We start from the raw sequence: 21,967 nt of genomic DNA, 5'->3' as shown, positions 1-21,967 counted from the left end.
GCCACTAGATGGTGAGAATAGTAGATACATTACAAAAGGAACAAACCAATGCACACTGATATTGAAAAACAAAAGGCTTGTACAAGATGGACAGCGGATGAAACCGCTTCTATTCAAATAAAATCCCACACAGGTTATCGTTATACATACATTTACATACACACACCCACACACACATACAGACACACAAGCGAGAATGTGTATTTTGTAAGATTGGTCCATGGAAATAGACATTCTTAGCAAATATGGATGACAGATCAATTGTAATTTATTTTCTTTTAACACTGTATCATCATAAAGAAAACTGGTATAAATGAAAAAGTCTATTTCAAATATCTACATCTAAAATTGTAGGCAGTGAAAAAGCACTTTGTTGACAAGGAGTGTGGAATGACGTGTTAGCTGTGAGAAACTGCTGGATGCCTTGTTTAGTTGCCACAAACAAATCACATATCAGAACGAACAATACTGCTAAATATTCCTTTTTTTCCTGTTTTTTTTCTTTTTTGTTAAAACATACTGGGAGAAAGAAAAGAAAACTGGAAATCCATACATCTTTCAAAAGTTTGAAACTGAAGCAATATTTAGAACCATTGATGAGGAAACACGGCGGCATTGGTGTAATATACACAATGCTCTCTTCTTCTTTAATCTGTAATGTACATCAAATACTTTACAACAATGCATTAACAAAAGGCAAGAGACGTCTTGCTGTACAGAGAAACCCCAATGCAACTTGAAGCCTAGAGTCACACGGATGAAGAGAGTAAACCAAGCGTGAGAAGCCGTCCCCCATAGTGTGTAAACTATTCTGTCTTGTGCTTAGCGATAACCTCCACGCCTACCACCCTGACCATCCCCTCTCTCCTTCCTTCAGCCACATGGCCTGTAAAGCACTTTGAAATCTCTATAGTTCAAACTAGAAAGGTGTCGAATATGGTCACATCTAGGATTGCGTTTAGCTTTCTATCAATTTCCCAGTTAACTCTCGATTCATTTAGCTTTCTAAAATAGCTCTGAATATTTCTTTCTGGTTATCACAGCCTTCCTACGGAACAGGCTTTAACAAACTAAATTTGCAGGGGGAAAAAGAAAAAGAAAAACAACAGAATGTCCTGTGGTATGCATGCACATGCACTGTTCCCCGAGTGCCTCGTGGCCTGGCTCCTCACACCCAGGAGTCGGGCGAGGCCGGGTAGTGGCTCGTTTCATAGTTCAGTTCACTGTAAGGACGGGCAGCTGAGTAGAAGTCCACGTAGTTGCCGGTGGACTTGAGGCCCAGGTGCATGGTGTACTCGCTGGCTGGAGGGCGGTGATGGACCTGGTCCTCAAAGAAGGACTCGTCGTAATTTCGTGTGGAATTCTGAAACGGCTGGTAGGTCTCATAGTCTTTCCTGCTGGGCTCCTGGGGGACAGGCTGTGCTGAAACCTGGCAGAGAGAAAGTGACATTCCAGGTCAGCCATTCCCTAACCCACCTCTTTCCCATGCCACTTTACCACCCTGGGTAGAAAGGGCTGGGGCCTGCTCCAGGCTTTCCATACACACCGCCAGTGGCTGTGTTCTTTCCAACGTAATTTGACATCTTAGTTTTAATTTCCTATCTATGGGGTGAAGTCTGGCGATGTGACACTGGTATTCAATGTGGTGAGTAGTGTTTCAACCCCATTGTGTTGGAAATCTTCACATTTTTTCCTTATAGATCTTTATAAAGTACAGAAAATTCATCATGAATGCATGAATGGGGTACTATGGATGTGAGGGCTTACTCTTCCTGTCTCATGGGAGCCGAAGAGTCCTTATCTGGCTTATCTGGCATCCTTCTCTCTCTCTGTCTCTATCTCTGTCTCTGTCTGTTTTTCTGTTGTCTGTCTCTGTCTCTCTCTCTGTCTCTCTGTGTCTCTGTCTCTCTCTGTCTCTCTGTCTCTCTCTCTCTCCCTCCCGCCCCCACTTTTCCTGGCTCTGCTGACCACTAGTCTACTTGCTTATTCAGTGAAAGCAACTTGGGTTTTAGCAGCCCTGTGTGAGAACAAGTACATTTGGTCTTTCTGATGATTACCAGGAATGAGAGGACCAGTAGAGGTCCAATAACTGGTCCAGGGGACTAGGAAGATGTATCAATGGATAAAATTCTTGCCATGAAATTGAAGACCAGGGGTTGGAGCCTCAGAACCCACGTAAAGGTTTGTTGGTAGGTGTGCTGGCTGCTTATAGCCCCTCCACCACAGCAGCAGAGATAACCCCTCTGCCACAGAGGCAGAGACAGGGGATCCCTGGGGCAAGCTGGTTAGACAGGATTGGCAGTTCCATATTTTGTGCTTATTAAACCTATTGTCCACTCCTAGATCCTGGAAATATTGATGGTGATTTCTGTCTCTGAATTTTCCCACTTATGGAGCCTCACATGAATAGAACAACACAGTATTTATGCTTGTGTATCTGGCTTTTCTCCCTCAGTAAGTTTCCATCACTTGTATATATTGTATTTGTCAGAATATTTTGAAGAATAAATGTTACTTTGAATGCATATACCAGGTTTTGGTTATCCATTTGTCTTTGGTAGACAATTGGATGCACCTTTGTCTATTTGGGTCTCCCCTTTTGGTCTGTCTGGTGTGTACCTTGGATCAGATAGAGCAGGTAACTCTATGTTTAACCCTTTGAGGAACCCCAACTGTTTGCCATAGCAGCTCTGCTATCTTACTGGGTGAGCTGTGGAGTAAAGAAGTGTGGACTAAACTGGATAGACTAAAGGGTGTTCACATTTGTTGGCATCACACTTAGGTGCTGTAATATTTTTAAAGAGGCTGGAGATGTACAAGGTCTAATGGCCACACAGTTTCTACTTATCACACATTTCTGTGATCATGTAAGGAACTGTGGATTCCCTGAGATTGGACCACTCCATCGCACCTGCCCAAAGTGACCAGGGCTACAGACAAACACACGAGTACATGCTTCAAATATCCTACCCTCTGGAAGGCCAAATGCTTCCTAACACTTGATGCAATTAAAAACTGATTACATTAAAGAACACTGCAGGAACAATGGTTCACACCTGTAATACCACATACAAGGGAAGTAGGGCAGAAGGATGCAAAGTTGAGGCCTTGGGAGTTCAAGGCAACTTGGCAGGACTTTGCCTCTCATGCACAAGGCCTAGGGTTTGATCCTCAGTATCTCAGTGGCATTCTTTAGCTGCTAATTAGAAGACAGTGTCTGCAGTGGGAATCCCCACCCAACTCAGTGATCTTTGTGCTTAGCCTCTGTGGTCACTATCTGGTGTAGGGTCTAGAAACATTCAAAAGTCAGAGGAGTCTTGCTAGAAGTTAAGAACTAACTCCTCTTCCTGGCTTTAGTGAAAGTAAGATAAGCACCATCCCTGGGCCGATAATACATTAGCCACCCCCCAATCTCTTTCTGTCTTGACTGACTCAAGGATTCCTTTTCAGGTACCTGACCCCTCATTGTGAGCAGATATTCCTAAGGTATGGGATGATGGATACCCCATAGCCAGTGTCGACAGCCATGTGGAAAGCCATATACCTTATAACAGCCAGGGTGTTTGGCATGGAATACAAAACATTATGGATAAGATGCAGTTTGATTACCATTCAGCACATTCAATAACTCCCTATTAATTTTACTAAGGTTCGGGGTGGTAGCCTCCTTTAGAAATGGGTTTAGTTAATAGGTAGTGATTTGTAATTAGCACAGTGTGTGTAAATGAATGCCTCTAATGGCCCACATACAATTCTTCTCTCAAGTAAGAGAAACTCCATCTTTTATACATAATGGATTTATACTAGAAATCGATCAGTTCTCCACAGAAGTGGGGAACTTCATCACAGAGGCTGTCCAGGATGCCTCATCTTCCAGCTATTGGTGGTGAATGAGTCATGCTTCAATTTTCCTGTGAGTCTGGATGTTCATGGGGCATTGGCTTCTGCTAGCCCCAGATCCTGGGCCTGAGAGGAATTTTGGAAGCAGCCTGCAACACCTGTGAAGGCCAAGCCTAGCAGGCTGTATGTCCAGGCAGGCACCCTTCCCATCCCAGAAAGAGCTGTGTGCTCTGTGAGACTGTGCTGCAGTCTAAGCTTGGGCACTGAAGGGCCCAGTTAGAAGGCTTGGAAACTTACAGAGGGCGCTTGCTGGAGGAACTCACCCTCTGTATTTGAGTATGCATCACCTTCAGCATTGAATAAATCATTTTTCCTGTATCCCTCAAAGTGTCACAGAAGCACGAGTATGTGCATACCATATCAACCTGTGTCTGTGCCTTCTGTCTGTTTATTTACTTATCTGTCAGCCCATTTGAGTCCTACTTTGCTGGCCTCTTTTGCAGCGATCACTTCCCCTTCCCACTTCTTAGCCACACTGTGCAGCCAGGACATTTTTTACAAGGGACTCAATAGATGGGGCCGGTTGGTTTTGAACCTTCAGCGTCCCCAACCAAGAGCTAAACTGCTTTCCTTTATGTAGCACCCAGCCTCCAGCATTTTGTTACAGCATCAGAAAGAAAAAGCTCAAGACTGACTAGCAAATGGGATTTATGTTAAACACAAGCAAATGTAGCTGCTGATAGCTGGGTCTTCAATGTTTTCCATTCAGGAAAACTGAAGATTCAGAGCATCTGTGAAGTGGGTCACGTGGTAAGGACTTCATCTATCTCTTGTGTCTCGGTGTTGTCACAGCAGCAGGAAGCTGTCCAAGATGTGGATTATTGGGCTAAATCCCCCATCTGTTGAATCAGAAAGTCTGGTTTCGGGGGCCACAGATTTACAGTTTGACAGCACTGGGTGGTGGTAGCAGGGGTGGAAGGTTGAGAAAGAGGGTTGGGTGGGGCTCCTGACCAGATTTTTAAAGCCACTGAGTCAAGAGACGGAAAATGGGACCCAGACGCAGAGGAATCAGTTTGAATCATTGCTTCTTCCCAGCTGGAGGACTGAAGGGAAACCCTGTCCCTGGATAACCATTTCCTTATTGCTGGTGACAATCATACATGTCTGATTATCTGAGATTGGGACTCTAGACACCAAAAGAAAAATCCACAAGGCTGTAGTTTAAGTATAACTTTGAGCACTGGTCACCAAAACATGAACCTCCTTGTTGAGAGTTTATAGAAGAAAACGTCCACTGCAAGGCAGATGTGTGCAGTTAGACATATTTGCATTTCTGAGCATGAGATTGATGAGCACATATTCACTGGGACTTTGGGGAGTGCTCAAATAATGTATATGACCCGTCTATCACCAGGCATAAGCACCAAGGGTCATCAACTTTATTTTACACCATTGGTTGTTTCTCCTGGCACATAACTTACTGAGAATATGCATGGAGTTCTTGGGAGTCACATGACGTGTGCCCCAGGGCCTGGCTGCTTTTCGGTGAAGTCACTGGAAGTGTGGTCCAGGGCTGCTTTCCTACCCTACCATGCTGCTCACACATCAGGTGCTGGCACTCCAGTCTTCCTCATTGTTCTGGAGACCCAACTCTTGAAGATCAGCTGCTGTCTGCCCCTTCTGTTTCCTTTAGAGAGAGGCTCTCTTTCTACAGCCCCGACTGGCTTAGAATATACTATGCAGCCTGAGCTGGCTTTGAACTCATGCCAGCGCTATCCTGAGTGATGTGATTAAGGATTTGAGGAACCATACCTGGCCCAGGTCAAGTATCTGTTCTCTGGTACTTTGCAAACCTTAGTTCTAATTTTCATAAACCATCAGAATATTCTTAAAATATGCTCTTGAGAAAATTATGGGCTGTTCTATAAATGTAGGGAACAGTCTTTGGAGCTACTAGAGTCAGACCATGCTTGGGCTACACCAGGGAGTGTTTTCATTACCAAGTACAGCAGGATTGTGTGGGCAGGAAGGCTTCTGTGGGCTGTGCTGATTTCGCCGTGAGCGTGTCTCTACTGTGTAATGAAAAGTTAATCCTGTACTATTGGCTTCAAAATCAAGAGTTTACTTTCATCCCTACAAATCTCTTTCAGAGCTTGAGATTCTCTGCTCTATGTAGCTACAGAACCTCATGATACTTGTGACAGGAAAAAGAGTTGATTTCCATAACTAGAGTTGATACTTCTAACCCACTTTGTCCTTTTCTTTACAGGTAGACAGGTTCGCTGTCAAGAAAATAGTTGAGGTCACCTGGTAACTTCCTGTCTACTGCTCATGACCCAGCTTATTTATTCACTTAGCAGGGCCCAGAAACTGAATGGGACAGTTAGCTATTAGCAAACCATGACAGTACCATAGTGTGACACCTACTTTTTACTGCCAGGTAGGAAGTGACAGTGAAACAGGAGTTTTTGTGAAGCCTGAGGCTGTTTAGAGCCTGCTGCTGCACAGCACAGGTATGCTATACTGAGGACAGAACATTGGGAGATTCTGTCTTGATAATGTGAGACAGAAGTCAGTTTACTCCTTGAGAAACCAGTTTAGGTTTCTCCTTGCGAGCCAATAGGAACAAGAATAGAAACGCATTGCTTGCACTTCACCTGGTTGTGTTTGATGTCTTCAGCGGGCGCACCATATGAATTCCTATACAAAGTTGAGACTCCAGTGTTTTGAGCTAAAAATAAAAGGGAAACAAAATTATTAGCAATAGAAACCAGGTTCCAAGTATGGAAGGATGGCTACCGAGGTAGGTTTTGGCTTCATCCAGCTTGGTTTTTCATAGAACATTTCAAGTGGAAAGGCACCTTTGTCCCCAAATCTGCTTTTACATATTCAGGAAGAAGAGAAACCGTGCTATGAACTCCCATGGCCTCTCAGCTTATTCTAATAATGTTTGCACTATGAACGGGGTCAGGGAGGGTGCGGCTGGCAGGTGGTCATCTTGCAAGTTTGATTGCAGGGTCACAAAAGCTTGTCACCTGGGCTGGAGCATGCAGGGGCTTGATCAGCAGCTTAGCATTTAGCTGGAGAGTGACAAGGATGCAATTTCTAATTTGAGTACACACAAATGCGTGGTCATCTCTCAGACAATTTACTCCACAAGGCCTGAAGGCCATGTAGACAGCGCCATCTTAACACCCCTTGCTCATCTGCTGGTGGAGGGGATGGGGAGCTTCAGAACTCTGTTAGGTACAGAGTCCACACTGTCTATACCCCTGTCTCTAGGTGAGGGGTCATGGCTTAAGAAAGATCTGGAAAATGCTACTTGTCTAGGGTCAATAGAACACACCACACACACACACACACCTTTTAAAATATCCCTGGTTTCCAGGATCTGAGGATAATGAATTTTTCACACCACCTTCTCTCTCAGGCTCAAAAGCACACCAGATCAGAACAGCAAATCAATATTTAACTTCATACTACTCACTGCTATTATTATTGCCTAGAAGTCATACAGTAGCAGTGTAGTTAAACTCTTGGAGGACAGTGTTTCGGGAGTGAGGGTGAGCCTCCTCTTCACCTCCCGTGTGTGTTGCCTGCACACGGAAGTGTGGGTGTGTGTACCCTTGCTCACGCATGCAGGAGGACAGAGCATGTCAGTTGTCCACTCTTGCTCTCCGCCTTATTTTCTTGTCACTGACGTGGAAGCTCACATTTGGCTAGACAGGCAGGATATGAAGCACTCCGTATCTGTCTGTCTCTGCCTCTCCCATTACTGGGGTTACAGGCACAGGCAGCCATGCCCACCTCCTTACATGAGTGTGTGAGATTCACACTCAGTTCCTCATGCCTGCAAGGCACATTGAGCAATTCCTCCATCCCCCCCTTTCACTTTTATACCACTCTGCTACTCTCTGTGGATAAACACACATTGCATCTATCTCTGTCTTCCTTACTCTCTCCTGGGTCACTGAACCTTCCTAGTGGGCTCAACTTCCTGCCTGCCCTGTCTTCACCAATCTTCCACAGCCAGGGGGATTCTTGTGTTTTATGGGTTGGATTACATCACGCTCTCTACTTGGTCATACTCGAATGCTCAAGTTGGACATCATCTGCCCACAATCCCACTTCCCACCATGTTTCTCAACCATCCTTTCTTGTTATGGAGCCTGCTCCTCTTTGATCTATCAAATGAGTCAAGTTCGTATGCCCTCAGGGAGATTGTACCTGCAAATCCTCCTCTATTCCAGATTCTGGGATCTGGCTGGTGCCCAGTTATCAGCTGAGATGCCTCCCTATTGCCCATAGCATGTGAAGTTACCCTCTCTACCCAGCCTCCTCTATGTGTTTCCCATCATAATGTGCAGCATCGTGTGTCGTTACCGTATGGGAGAGCTTATGCTGTTGCTGACCTTGTTTATTGCCAGCCTTTGTTTAGTAGAGCAGAGGCCCCATAAAAACAGACAAGCATGTCTGGTCCCTTCTGCTTGAGAGCCTTTGGGATGGGGCCTGGTCTCAGTGGATCTTCACAGAGCAAGAGACATAATTACTAAAGGAGGGAATGAAGGCACCACTCTTACAAACTCATCTGTGTTAAGAGAAGCTTTTTCTTTGCTAGCCGCTTTGGTTTATCCCCCGCCAGTCGCCTGGGCTCTGCCGCGCTAGCCTGGTTCTAGATCCGCATGAGTCCCAAATAAACACACAGGAGGCTATATGAATTATGAAGCTGTTGGCCTTGCTTGTTTCTAACTGGCTAGCTCTGACTTAAGTAATTACCCCATAATTGTTAATCTAAGTATGTTTCTTACCGGGGAGGTTCCAGGCTTCCTACCCCAATGGCGGTTACATCTCGAACCCTCTTGTGTTTCCCCTTTCCAGAATCCTCCTCGACTCCTAGTCCCTCCTATCTAGGTTTTCTATTGGCCAGACAGTACTTTATTGACAACTGCACAGGCAAATAACAGGACTTCCCCAACACATCTGCCTGTCTTATGTAAATGTTCTGATAAAAATGTCACTTCAAGGTCAAGGTGAAATAATGGCTTGCCATTATTTGGAATAACTTATTTTCAGGGGCGGGGACATATGTGTGATTATGACCTTAGCCTCTTTCCACGTTGTGTTGTTGTTTTCTCAGGAGGAGATGTTTCTGTTGGAATTCTGCCCTCAGCTCTTTGGCTCACTTGCCTGTGTAGAGAAGGCTGGTTGAGAGTGAACTACATTCGCAGGCATAGGCAGTGGAGGACCTCAAGGATGCTCTCCATAGAGAAGTGCCTTGCTTTTTGTGTCATTCCCTAAACACTCAGTTTCTAACAGGGAGGATCAGAATGGCTTTAAAAGGCTTATGAGAGGCATTGACAAGAACAGCAGGCATCACCGGAAGAAAAGGGAAGCTCAGACGGGAAGGTGAAGCCTCCAGATAAACCTAAAAGTTAGGCTGTGTAGCCAGGGATCAGGTGGCACAAAGAGGTTCCTGGGCAGTCGCAGCTGGAGAACTAGCTGCCAGTGTCTGGCATGCTTGAGCGCACAGCTGACGTGGAGATTTTCAGGGCCCCTGTGCAGCAGAAACCCAAGGAGGGACGGCTTTCTCAGAGTCGTGATAGAAGCTGCAAAGGGATACAGAAGAGAGCAGCGGAAGGGATGGGATGAAACCCCACGTGGATCTGGAGTTCCAAGATCCAAGCTAGGGAATGGCAGCACGGCGAGGGACTGTGCCGACTGCCAGCGTGCCAGTGTGGCTCTTGAGGGCAGGCGGCCGTCCTTTCCCATAGGAGACAGCCTCTCCCCACTGGGGAATGGCAGGGCATCACTGGTTCCTCAGGACCAAGACAAGTGGAAACATTTGAGGTTTTCCCCCCCATCAAACCCTACCACACCTTGGGTTTAATCTTAAATGAGAAAAAAATGTTATTTTTGACATGGAGATCCTCAGAAATCTGACTTTGTAAGTGAATTCTCGAATGATGGGCATTTCCCAGATTTTCCAGAATGGAAATGGGTGAAAAAGCTTTTCTATTGCAGTGTGACATGCTGGGAGCTATAATGGCTCGGTTGGTGACTTAATTCGCACCACTGACAGAGGTAATAATCACTACCATCAGTTTCATTCCCCAAACCGCCACCTTCATCCTTGCCAGCATATTAATACCCGCTCTCAGCACACTCGTCACTTCCCCTCCAGCATTCCTGACACATTCACCTCTGCCCTTAACACCCTGCCAGGGAGCTAGACCTCCTTCACTAACCTTTGTCTCAACTACTCTTTCCTGTCACACCCAATACTATCACGGTCATGAAGTCACTGGCACAATCACCTTCCCTTCTCTCCCTGCTCCCACTGCCTCTCTGTCCCTCCCTCCTCTCCCTGCTCCCACTGCCTCTCTATCCCTCCCCTCCTCTCCCTGCTCCCACTGCCTCTCTATCCCTCCCCTCCTCTCCCTGCTCCCACTGCCTCTCTATCCCTCCCCTCCTCTCCCTGCTCCCACTGCCTCTCTATCCCCCCCTCCTCTCACTGCTCCCACTGCCTCTCTATCCCTCCCCTCCTCTCACTGCTCCCACTGCCCTCACTGCTGCCACTGATAACAACCTGTTTTTACATAAACACCTGTTGACTTGAGAAGACCATTCTTATATAAACAACTTCAGTAAAGAGCTCAATTTTCTTCTAGGTTGGCTACATGACTGATAGCATTGTTTTGAACTGAATTTTCGAGTAAGTCAGTGTTAAGCTGTTTCAGCCTCTAAGCAGGTTTAAAGAATTCCATACATCTCAATTGCAGAGTTGTCAAGATCTTGGCCATTTCCTAGGCAGGAGGACTATCAGGCACATGAGACATCTATGTTTTATTTTACTATGTGTGTGTGGGCAAACTCAGGCATCACTAGAATTATTTCAGCATAATTCAGTTAAAGTCCTTTGGGAGGATTCTCCGGGGCCAGAGAGTTGAAGAGCAACACTAAACTCAAATGATAGTAATACAATCAATCTTACAATTATTCTTGTAACTATAATCTCAATCTGTCATCCCAGATTCTGGTGCTGTGGCTATCTGGGGCAATAATAATTATAAACTGGACTGGTCAGATGAATTTGCTGTCGTGACTAATTCAGGCTAATCAGTATGAATTAGATTCTCCCCTGGGTGCCTCACTTTCTTGGTCTATATTCAATGATGGCTAGAACAACATTCATAGTGAGGGGGCAGGGGGACGGCCAGTGAAAGAGGAGGACCGGCTATGGTGGTGAAACTAATTCATCTCTCCCACTCAAGAGGCATTTCAGGATTGAGGCTGACATGTAGGGTCTGCACGTGGAGGCAGATGTGGTCCTAGGGGTGCAGGTAGGACATATATCTTTAGCACATACTTCTTTATGCAGCTGTGCAGGGTTAACACAGAGCACTATGCTGCTGGGGTAAATACATTTGTTATTGCAAAAATTTATCTTATCTGTCCTGGGTTTGGGAGACATTTAATAAATCTTCCAATTTGTCTGCTCTGCTTCCCTGCAGGTCTGTGCATAAATAAGATCAGAGACCCAGGCTTGTGCTGATGAGAGCATCTGTGTCTCGTTAGGGTGATACCCTTTGTACCCCAGTTTTATATGACCACCTGATCTCCCCTTAAAGATCAATTACTCATAGTCTATTTACAGGAGGGACCCATCTTTATCTCCATGTGGCAAAGAGTTGTGTTGATCCCTTGTTAAAATCCTGTGTTCCGAGAGTCTAGTTTTGTAGATCTAAGCCCCCTACTGGAGCCTCCCATGTCTTACTTCCTGTATCCCATCCCTATACTTGTGTTCTTAGAGAAACTGTTGGGAAGGGAGTGTATGCAGACCCTGAAGATAGTTGTAAACTCCCAAGGAAAACTGTACAAAGTACATGGGGGGTTGGGCCACACCTACTTGCAGGCCGGGTGAGTAAGGCATTCTGGGAAGGAAACTAGACAGCACCAAGTGTATCAGCTTTGGCTTCCCCAGGGTCCCAGCTGACGGGATGGAAAGAGGATGGTTGTGACTTGGATGGGGGTGAAGACAAAAGCTCATCCATTCTCTGGCAGCTTCATGGACATTGCTATACAGGAGACTGGCATCACAGTAAGAGAAGAAAATGTCTCAATAAGAGTCCTGTGGGTAGCACTGTCTTCTTCCTCCAGTTCTGGGTACTATCAGGTCTCCCGTGCTCTGAGAATCCTCTTGGCCCTCAGCACTGAATATGGTCAAGTGCGTGACTGTGCTCACCTGTCATGGCGTCTTTTCTGGAAGTGTGTTCTCCTTTAGTTCCATGGTAAGTGGCATTGTTGCCAGTGGACTCATAGTCTGTTTTCCTTTCTTTGAGGCTGATCATTTCCCGAGGTGAAGCTGGGGCACTTGCTATAAAGAAAAGAGAAAGGTTTTTGTCTGTGCCTCACTCCATGGCATGCGTGGCTTTCCCTATAATCACCTCACAGACACACAAGGTGCAACCTATGTCAGTATGATATGTGGGCCATTTATTTTTTATTTTTGCTTCTTTGGACTTTTGCTTTTACCATCTTGCCTCAGACCATGGTGACTGCTGCTTTATCATAAAAGGGACAGTTTGACTTGGTGGCCGGGAACTGAGGATTATATTCTGGATCATCCTGCTTGAGTAGAAATGGCGGGGACATGACCTTCCCTAGGTGTACATAAGCGCTTTACGAAGGAGATTGGTCTTCCGAGCTCGTCTTCCTTCTCTTCTCCCTCACCCTCTTTATTTTTTAATTAGATATGCTTCAAAGGAGCTGTTACAGTTCAAGCATCCCTAATTTGAAAACCCTAAGTACAAACACTTTGAAATCTGAAACTTTCTGAACACCGACATGACAATCGGAAGTGGAAAATCCCACACACCCTACCTCATAACACCGGCTCTAGTCAAAGCACCCCAAATACTGTAGACTCTTATACAACTGACCCCAGGCTGTATGAATGTTCTATAGGGAACATGAGTGCATTTTGTATTTAGACTTGTCTTCTCTGCTCACTGTCTCCACGATATATATGAAATTATTCCAAACTAAAATAAAAATTCTTAAAAATGAGAAACCACAAAAATTTCTTGACTCAGCCACTTGAATTAAGGATATTAGGCCCATGTTGACACTGAAGACTCCCTGATGAAAAGAAATACAATGTGATTTCAACCCAAAGTTTCCCAGAGGCTGCCTTATGTAAGACAGAAGAACATCTCCCATGAAGGGAATTTGTGGGCTGAAACCACATCACCCCCATGGGGAACCTGTGGAGCTAAAAACCATGTCACCCGCCAGGCTCTGCTCCAGGTAGCCTGGGATAGGTGGCGCGAACATTTTGTTCCTTACAGGGCATTTTGGCTTCAGCTCCTGGAGTCATCATGTCAATAATGTCTCGTGCACCCCTTACATTTCAGTTGCTGGCTGATTGCTGGGCAAAAGGACAACAGGAGTGCACCTCACCATAGCCATGTTCCTATTTCTGAGACAGATGCGTTGTAGTTACAGGAATTCCATGTCTTTAAAGTAAACTGGCACCAGAAACAGGGGAACCACAGTTAACGGGACGGCTTTGTAGCAACTCAACAGTGAGCCAGCACAGAGATGTGGGAAGATGCAGAAAACAGTGTCAGTGCTACAGGGGTGTGGGCCAGGCCTGTTCCCACCACGAAGAGGACATCATGCGCAGTGTGAAGACCTCAGCCACTGTGTGCTTTTATCTTCCATTTTCCTCTGACTTCCTAAACCCAGGGAATCGTTCTATATAATCTTGATTTACCCAGAGATCTGTCCAAGGATCTGGTGATTCTCCACCTAGTCCTTAACCTTTCTGGATTGAACTTTCCCCGGAAAGGCCTTGGAGCCCACTCTCAACAAGCAGACCTGATGATGACTAAGGCTGCACTTCTTTTCTTTAGAAACAGACTGTTAACATAAAGCCATCTTTGCTAGTGTCTAAGCCACCTTTCCAGTCATGCCTCAATTTATCTTTCAGAGCATCTTTCCAATCCTTTGCAGCACACAGGGCTTTTTTCCCCAAATGAGTCTCTTTCCACCCTGTGAATCATTGGATTCTGTCAAACTTAGTCAACTCTGTGTGCAAATCCCTGTGCCAGGATGCAGGGATGTGAGCTGTGCCGTGTTTGCTAAACTCGGGGCATCCGAGCAGAGTAGATGTTCAGATACATCAGAATCTGAGTTGGAAGTATTGGGGATGAGTCACATCCAAATGTGGGGAAAGGAAGTAGACATGCTGTTTGACTGGGCTAAAAGAGTCTCATTACACACCCCAACCTGATCAGAAACGAAACAAAGGCCCACTGCTCGGATCTTGAGGTACTTGGAGGTTTCCAATCCCAATTACCCACCTGAAAGAATTCCCCAAATTCCTAAAACATAGATGCTTGCACTCCATACAACACCAGTTGGGTCAAAGCACCCAGTGGGAATCCATGGGCATCAAACATGACAACCTGCAGTGTCTCCCTGGTCACATTTGAAATCTTAGTGATCTGACTCAAGGGTGCATTTCCCTGCTGCACAGGGACTCTGGTTCTTCAAGGAGGGATCTGAGGCTGATGAAGGCAGGGAACAAAGTAGGACTGGGCTGCTGTCTACTTCAGGCTGGATGAAAGACGGGTGGCACAGCGAAGGGGCTCTGCAGTGTATGCATCGTTAGGATCCTGAGCTTACAGGAGAATTACCGAGAGAACAACTCAGGCTCCAACAAGCTCCAGCTCGGTTGTACTCTGTCCATTCCTTCCCGTTCTTGTCTCATCAGCTAAGAGGGGTCTCACTTACTTCCACAGCCCCCCCCACCTTCACTCTCTACTGCTCAACCTTTCTCTTTTGGGAAAACTTTTGTTCTTGTTCCTCTAGTCCTGGCTATCCTTGCACAGAACCTGGCCACTTAGGAGTCGGTGCTATCAATCAAGAAGACACAGTATTTTGGAGCCTTTTGACCAAAGTGTCTAAAATGAGAGCCTAATATTGCACAGATGGTGACGTTTATTAAGTTACATGGAGTGTGTAATTATCTCCTGAGACCTTGCACGCGGTGATGGGCCCAGTCTTCAGTAAATCAGGGTTAAGCTCCAGGAAATACCAAACCATGCGAACAAATGTTTATTAGGCGTCTTGATGTGCCTGGCCCAGGAAATACCGAGGCAAAGCACTTGTGGAATGGACCCCAGGCTGTCCACACCCCAATGCCTTCCCATCTACTCTGTCACTTCATCTTCCTGACTGGTTGGTGGAGTGTAGCTGTTAGTTACGTAGAGCCTTTAGCGAGCCGCCCTCCTGGTGTGTCCTAGGCATGCTTTAAGCTTTCAGAATTGTAGAGTTAGAAGTATGTGCCCACCTCCGTGCCTCCCAGTTACAGGGATCCCTCACTCTCATGTATGCTTGGATCAAATGTCCCAAGTGACAGCCATACCTTGAATACACAAACTTTCACAGAGCTTGGAGAGGGTAATAGATTTCATTTGAAATTCCTCTCTTTGTCCCTGCTTTCTTTCCTCAACCCTATGACAGTAAATCTGATGTAAAGTTTGAGGAAAGTTATCCTCAGGAACACAAAAGTTACTTTGATGGGCAGATTTTCTGCCCAACCCTCCAAAAACCGCTGTTACAGAGGACAGGACTTCCTCGGTGGTGGTTGGGGGCAGGTCAGGGAAGAGAAAGCTGTCATAAATAAGAGCCTAGACATCAGGGTATGTATGGGAACACCTGATTATTTAGTCTTCAGTCATTCCTCAACCCAAGAAATAAACATTCAGACAGGGGAAGATAAGCTTAACTCTCTATACTTTGAGGAAGGGAACAATAGGATGCTTATGGTACTAAATGACAGATATATTTTCTTTTCATATTTCCATCTAATCTTTGGGCTTACTCAAAATGACTGGAAAATCATATGAAGTATTTTAGGAATGAACCGAGATCAAAATTTAAGTGCTAGGGAATTTGGCACAATGAGGGAAAAATTACAAGTAGAAGTTAACTGTGATACAAATATATTGATGGTTCATAGTTTATAATAAGTGAGATGGGTAGGGGATAGTTAGAAGCACTATGTAACTGTGATGTGTGAACTCTGTCCTGCTTCCTTTAGACTCCTTCCTCATTGAGCGCATGAGGGCATCCCATAGGTAGGAAGCAAGCTCAACTGACATGGTTCCTAGTCTGTGTGTAGCCAACGGAGTTGACACCAAACAACATGCGCCCACACACTACCCAGTGAACAAGCCAGACAGCTGCTCTCAGTGTGGTGTCCAGATGAATGACCGGATGTGAGTCCCTTGGCTCAGAAAGAAACTAAGGGCTGGGCTGGCTCTTACCTGAGCGGTTGTTGGGAGACACACGCACAGGAGAGATGGAGGGTGTGCGGGAAGAGGAGTAGGGCCTTTGTCGATCCCTCTCAATGGTCGAAGATGAGGCTACAAAGTGATACTGTGACCATCCATCCTGCAAAAGACAGCGCACTCCTATTAAGCAGGGTAGGCAGGGTGATGCTTCACCTCCTGACTCTGCAGAGTTCCAGGCATTTGAATTTGCAGAACATTTCTGCAGGTGTCAGAAGAGATTACAGAGCCCCGCACATCACCAAGGCTTAACCCAGAGCAGCGGGAATTGAGGATATACCTCTTCCTCCAGCCTGGCCCTGGCAGGTGAGCCTTTTGTGTCTGCTCCCTCCCCCACAAATATTGAATAGTGGTTTCTGTGCCAACTTGTTTTGGCCATGTGCATTTTTAAAGGCAAATACACTGCTCAGAATGTCAAATGGTTCCAAATGTCTATTTTTGCCTCCTTGCTCTCCATTCACTGATGAACCTTTCTCAAGTGTTACTTTCTTATACCCAGGACAGATCTGTGAACAACAGCGTGCCAAGGGAGCATCGAACCATATCATTTATCCCCTTTACATAATTTCCAAACACTCCTGCCTTGGACCTCAAGGTTCTGGTGCATTCCTGGGTGATCCTGGGAATTCTTCTTATCAGAGCATCCTCAAAATGTTTCCCATCATATCTTCCCTAGCCCACACAAATGCATTGTGGGTCACTTATGAATTCATAGAGAACAAAGAAGAAAATTAAAACAGCTGATGATTTAAGTCCTCCCAACTACAAAGTTAACTGCTAACTCTTGTTACCATGTCATAGGCTTTCCTTTTAGGCTTTATTCTTTAATTCAATTGTATGTCTATTGAAGTACTGTCCCAAGTAGTTCTGGCATAGCAGGAAAGAACAGTGGGCACCTGCCCAGATTTCAATTCCCTCTTCATGGAGACAACTCTTTCTAACTCTTTTAGTTTGTATTTTCAAAAGATAATATTTAGACTTTGATGTTCTATGAGGAATCATTGCAAATATTAATAGATGGAAATTAAGAACAAAATTCATACTCATTTCAATCTTTGATTATGTCTTAATCTGATTTTGATAATTCCTGTTCTTACTCACATGATAAAACCTGGACTATAGTAGGGTCCTTTGAAAGAGGTTACCTAACACACCCTGGTTAAGTGACTGTGAGGCAAGATTCTATTAACAGTTCCAAGAGCTGGATTACATTTCATGGAGAAAGAAGGCAGTGAGGCTACTCTAAGTAAAAAAAGAAGCAAGTTAAAGATGGTGATAGTAAAAGTGAAGTTCTTATACTTGGAAGAGAAAACAGCAGTTAGAGGAGAGTGCTAGCGTGGTTGCATTGTGAAATTTGGTCAAGGAAGCACTTGGGAACGTTCAAGTGCTAAATGTGGCTTCCTAGTGAAGGAAAAAGCAGATGTGAAGGCACTGGGTGGAAACAGAATGGTTGCTGTGACTGAGGAGTGATCAGTTGCTCTGCACTGAGGAGGGTGCAGAAAGACACAAAGTATTCTGAGTGTTGGGAAGGGAAGACAGCTTATAGACTAAGAGCAGAAGCAGCAGCTCTGGAAGGATGGAGAGAGCACATGAGCAACTGACTCAGATGGAGATCTGGGGGGAGAAGAGGAATGCTTGACTCTCTCTTGGAAGATCTGAAGCCTTGGCCTCTGGGTGTCAGACAGAGAAATTGTGCTACATGCTATGAGCCATTGGCACTGCAGGTGCCGCTTCTGAAAAGAATTAAGGCAGAGAAGCAGTTTTGGAAGGAATTCAAGACTGCTTTTGGAGGATGTTGGATAAGAGATGCCTGAAAGACATGGATGCAAGAAAAAGAATCAACAAGAATCTGCAAATCTGTCTCTCAGGAGTAAGATCAGAGGTAACATTCTGGAGTTCAGAACACAGATATTATCCAAGGCAAGAGAACAGAAAGAACCTGGAGGGTGAATGCAATTTAAGAAAAGTACAAAGCAGAGGCTAAGCAAGCTCGGGGACGCTCCAGTAGTTAGAGTCAGAGCAGCTTCGAAGGAAGCCGAGAGGACCGGAACTGAACATCTGGGAGGAGGTGGAAACAGGAGTGACATCAGGCAAGGAAAGGGGAGTAAATGGTAAATGGATGAGGAAATGAGTGAGTGTATTAAAAGGAGACCAATAAAATGGCATTCACATTGTTCTTTGTGGAAACCACTGTGGTGGGGACTGAGGTACTTTGAGAAGTTTGGTAAAATATAACTCAAGTAGGCTCAGAGGATCATATGAATTGATAGGGAAGACTGAGTCTGGACAGCTCCTGGAAAAGGTCTAGAATTGAGGGAAACAGCAAAATGGGGCTTGGATAGAGTGAGGGATGGAGAGAGGCTTTAAGAGATGGTCTGGAAGTCACTCGGGCATTCTGTGTGCTGATGGGAATGACAGCATCCAAGACAAAGAAGCTGGTCACTGGGGCTGTGGGAACCATTAGAGGATGGTGTAGGACAGTTAGTATGCAGTGCACCAAGAGGTTGCTGGCCAGGAGGAAAGGGTGAGGAGACAGGCTGTCCAGTCAAGAGATTGTGAAGTGGGGAGATTCAAGGACATGAGGGTCAAAATCTCCTTTCTTGGTTTCGCATGTTTTCTCAATGAAAACGAGAAATGAGGTCATCAGCTGAAAGCAAGGAATACAGTTTAGATAACAGGAGAAGAAACAGGAGGGGGTTGAAAACTGTGTGTGAGTGGTAGGGGGCTCAGGTCAGAGCTAAGTGGGAAGCAGGGGTCTTGGGGCTGGAGAGAAGGATCAGTGCATGCCACACAAAGCAAGCATGATCCCCAGAATTCATGGAAATGCTGAACTGATGTGTTGGTCCACCTGTGATCCCAGCACTCCAGAAACGAAATTAAACCCCCAAAGCATTCTGGCAGCTAGACCAGCTGAACTGGAGAACTCTGGATTGAATTGGGAAAGGGAAGAAACCCTGTCTCAATCTATAAGGCATGGAGTGATCAGAGAAGGAATCCAATGTCAACCTCGGTCCCACAGGCCCACATACACATGTGCACCCCTACACATGCATACCATACACACGTACACACAATTGCACACATGTAACACACATATACACATGTCACCCATGTACACATACACACGCACACATGTGTGCGTGCGTACACACACACACACACACACACACACACACACACACCCCATACAAACAACCCTGGATAAGAGGTGACTTTTCCCCTCTTCTCTTGCTCACTGAAGCAGGAATCTTGGAACAGTCACGCTGTAGAACTTTGATATGGCTGCATCTGAAAAAGCCTGGATGGGACATTAAGATTTCTATTCTGATGGCACATGTTCACAAATGTCATAGCCTGGTGTAACACTGGATGCTAGAGACCAGTGCACAGCTGGACCAGGTGTAGATGGATCACAGCTGTGTATAAGCACACACTCTGCCTCATTAGCTACTGTGAAGCCTCGCTGCTCTCCACATCTTTACTGCTTTAATTTTTGATCATTTGATTCTTTGTGTTCTAACTAAGCTCAGAAAATGAAGATATATAGTTTTGAGGGGAATATTACTGCTAACTAAACATGGCCCCACTAGCCATGTGCACACATGTTATCTAGCTAGCAATAAACTATCATTTACTAACTTCTTGCTGTCACTTACAAAGACTTAAAACTGGTTTATACAAATATATAACTCTGGGAGATCTTTTTGTTTATCATTTGTATCTTTACTCACTACTTTGTCTCCTTCAAATTTTAACTCATTCTTGGCCATATTGTGTGTGTGTGTGTGTGTGTTTGTATTCTATTCTATTAAATGCTTACCCAAAGATTCTTTTGTACCATCCCTGTGGCTTGTTGGGATGAGATAAGAAAGCTCAGGGAAGAAAACTGGAGAATGAGGAATGGCCACAGTAGCTAGGGAAGAGCTGTTAATCCCCATTGCTGACGATAAGGAATTTCTTAAATGTCTGTGACTCTGCAAACACAAGCAGTGACCCAGAAGATGTGCCCTTTAGCTAGAGACCCAGCTAAGCCATCAAAAATGTGATATGATATCTGGCACCTCAAATTGGTTTTATTTTTAACACATTAAATTTAAAACTGGAGGCTGCTCAATTGTCTCGAGTAGATAGAAACCGAAATTCAAAGAAAAGTCCAGAGCTTTAACTCAGCACTAGGATTCATCTGACCCTTTTACATACCCTGTTGTCTTCCCACCAGTTCCGGCTTCTGTGTCACAATTTCTTATGTGTTTCTCTAAGAAGTATATTATCCCTCAAAACTGTGGCTTTCTACAGTGGAATTTTCAGTAGTTCTAAGCGCTGGGGAAGCAGGTCAACTTTATGAACCATCTCAGGAGCACTAGTGCTTTTGTGACTGTAAGTAGCTCCTGTAGCTATGATGAGCTTGATAACCACACACACCCACAGACACATACACACACACCATTCACACACACACACACACACCACACAAACACCATACCACACACACATACACCACACAAATACCATAACACACACACAGAGACAACACACACACACACCACACACACACATAGATACCACATACCACACCTCACCCCCCCCCACACCTCACACCACACACACCCACAGACACATACACACACACACCATACACACACACATTACACAAACACCATACCACACACACACATACACACACCACACAAATTACATAACACATACACACACACAGACACCACACATAGACATGACACACACACACCACACACACCACACCTCATACCACACACACACACACACACACACACACACACACACCATGTGTGGAGTATACCTGTGCATTCATAAGTGCATGTGTGGAGGACAAAGCTCAATCTTCAGTGTCTTTTTCCCTCTCCACCTTACTTTTGAGTCAGGTCTACCAGTTCACCACTTGGGTAGACTAGTTGGTCAGCAACCCACAGATCCTCTTGTCTCTCCCTCCTAGCACTGAGACTTAGTTAGATGTACACTGCACACCAAACTTTCTGTGTAGTTGCTGACAATCTGATGCATGTCCTTACGCTTGCACGGCAGACCCTTCACCTGCTGAGCTGTTTCCCCAACCCCTTCATTTTATAATTGTGAGCATGCAGTTGACATTTCCAAACAGAATGCTATTAGTGGACCTCTCTGACAGGGTGGGAAGAGGGGCTGAATGGCTTACAAACGGCTTAAGATAGCACACCTTTGCCTCATAACTTCGTATTAGGGAAATCACAAGGCACTAAACCCATATCATAACGGAATTTGCTAGGTGTGTTCACAGGGCTGAGCCAGAGTATTGGTCAAGGCCCTAACTGTTCTTAAGACCACCGTCTAATCTACTGTTGAGGGCTCACATCATGGAGAGGTGGGATCTCTGTTTTACTTTCTCCTCCATAGAACAAGGGTGACAGAACTCATCAGCATGGAGCTTAAAATGTAGCAACATTGGTGCCTCAGTCCATGCCATTCTGTTTGCATTATTCCCAGGAGACCTAAGGCATAACTCCCTGTAAAATCTCCCTTGTCCCCCGTTGATACTAATGACTCACCCTAGTTGCAAGCCTATAGCTTTTCTGCACAGGTAGAGGTGACAGCTAGTTGGAATACACATGTAAACAAACAAAAAGTTTATCAGTCTCCTAGTGTATGTGGGAGTGTCACATAAGCATTCTCAACATGAACTTCTATGGGAACAAGAATAGGTCATTATCTCAGAGCTTAGAGATACCTAACTCACTACTCAGTCGGGTCACATC

General features: G+C 45.2%; 1 protein-coding gene across 5 annotated transcripts in view; it reads right to left on the bottom strand.

The window, feature by feature from the left end:
- Positions 1-250: 250 nt before the first annotated feature.
- Positions 251-21,967, bottom strand: part of Ctnnd2 (catenin delta 2) — an 814,201-nt gene continuing 792,484 nt past the window's right edge. For all 5 annotated transcript variants that reach the window (XM_040757687.1, XM_040757684.1, XM_040757683.1 and 2 more), the window contains 4 exons: positions 16,176-16,302; positions 12,083-12,214; positions 6,498-6,571; positions 251-1,429 (listed from right to left, as the gene is read on the bottom strand). In XM_040757687.1, the coding sequence (XP_040613621.1) occupies positions 1,169-1,429; positions 6,498-6,571; positions 12,083-12,214; positions 16,176-16,302 (594 nt within the window). In that variant the 3' untranslated portion in view covers positions 251-1,168. The remainder of the gene's footprint in view (positions 1,430-6,497; positions 6,572-12,082; positions 12,215-16,175; positions 16,303-21,967) is intronic.

The sequence above is a fragment of the Mesocricetus auratus genome, unplaced genomic scaffold, assembly GCF_017639785.1.
Source record: "Mesocricetus auratus isolate SY011 unplaced genomic scaffold, BCM_Maur_2.0 Super-Scaffold_100015, whole genome shotgun sequence".
In the NCBI taxonomy this organism is placed as follows: Eukaryota; Metazoa; Chordata; class Mammalia; order Rodentia; family Cricetidae; genus Mesocricetus; species Mesocricetus auratus.
This window is presented reverse-complemented; position numbering and strand designations above follow the sequence as displayed.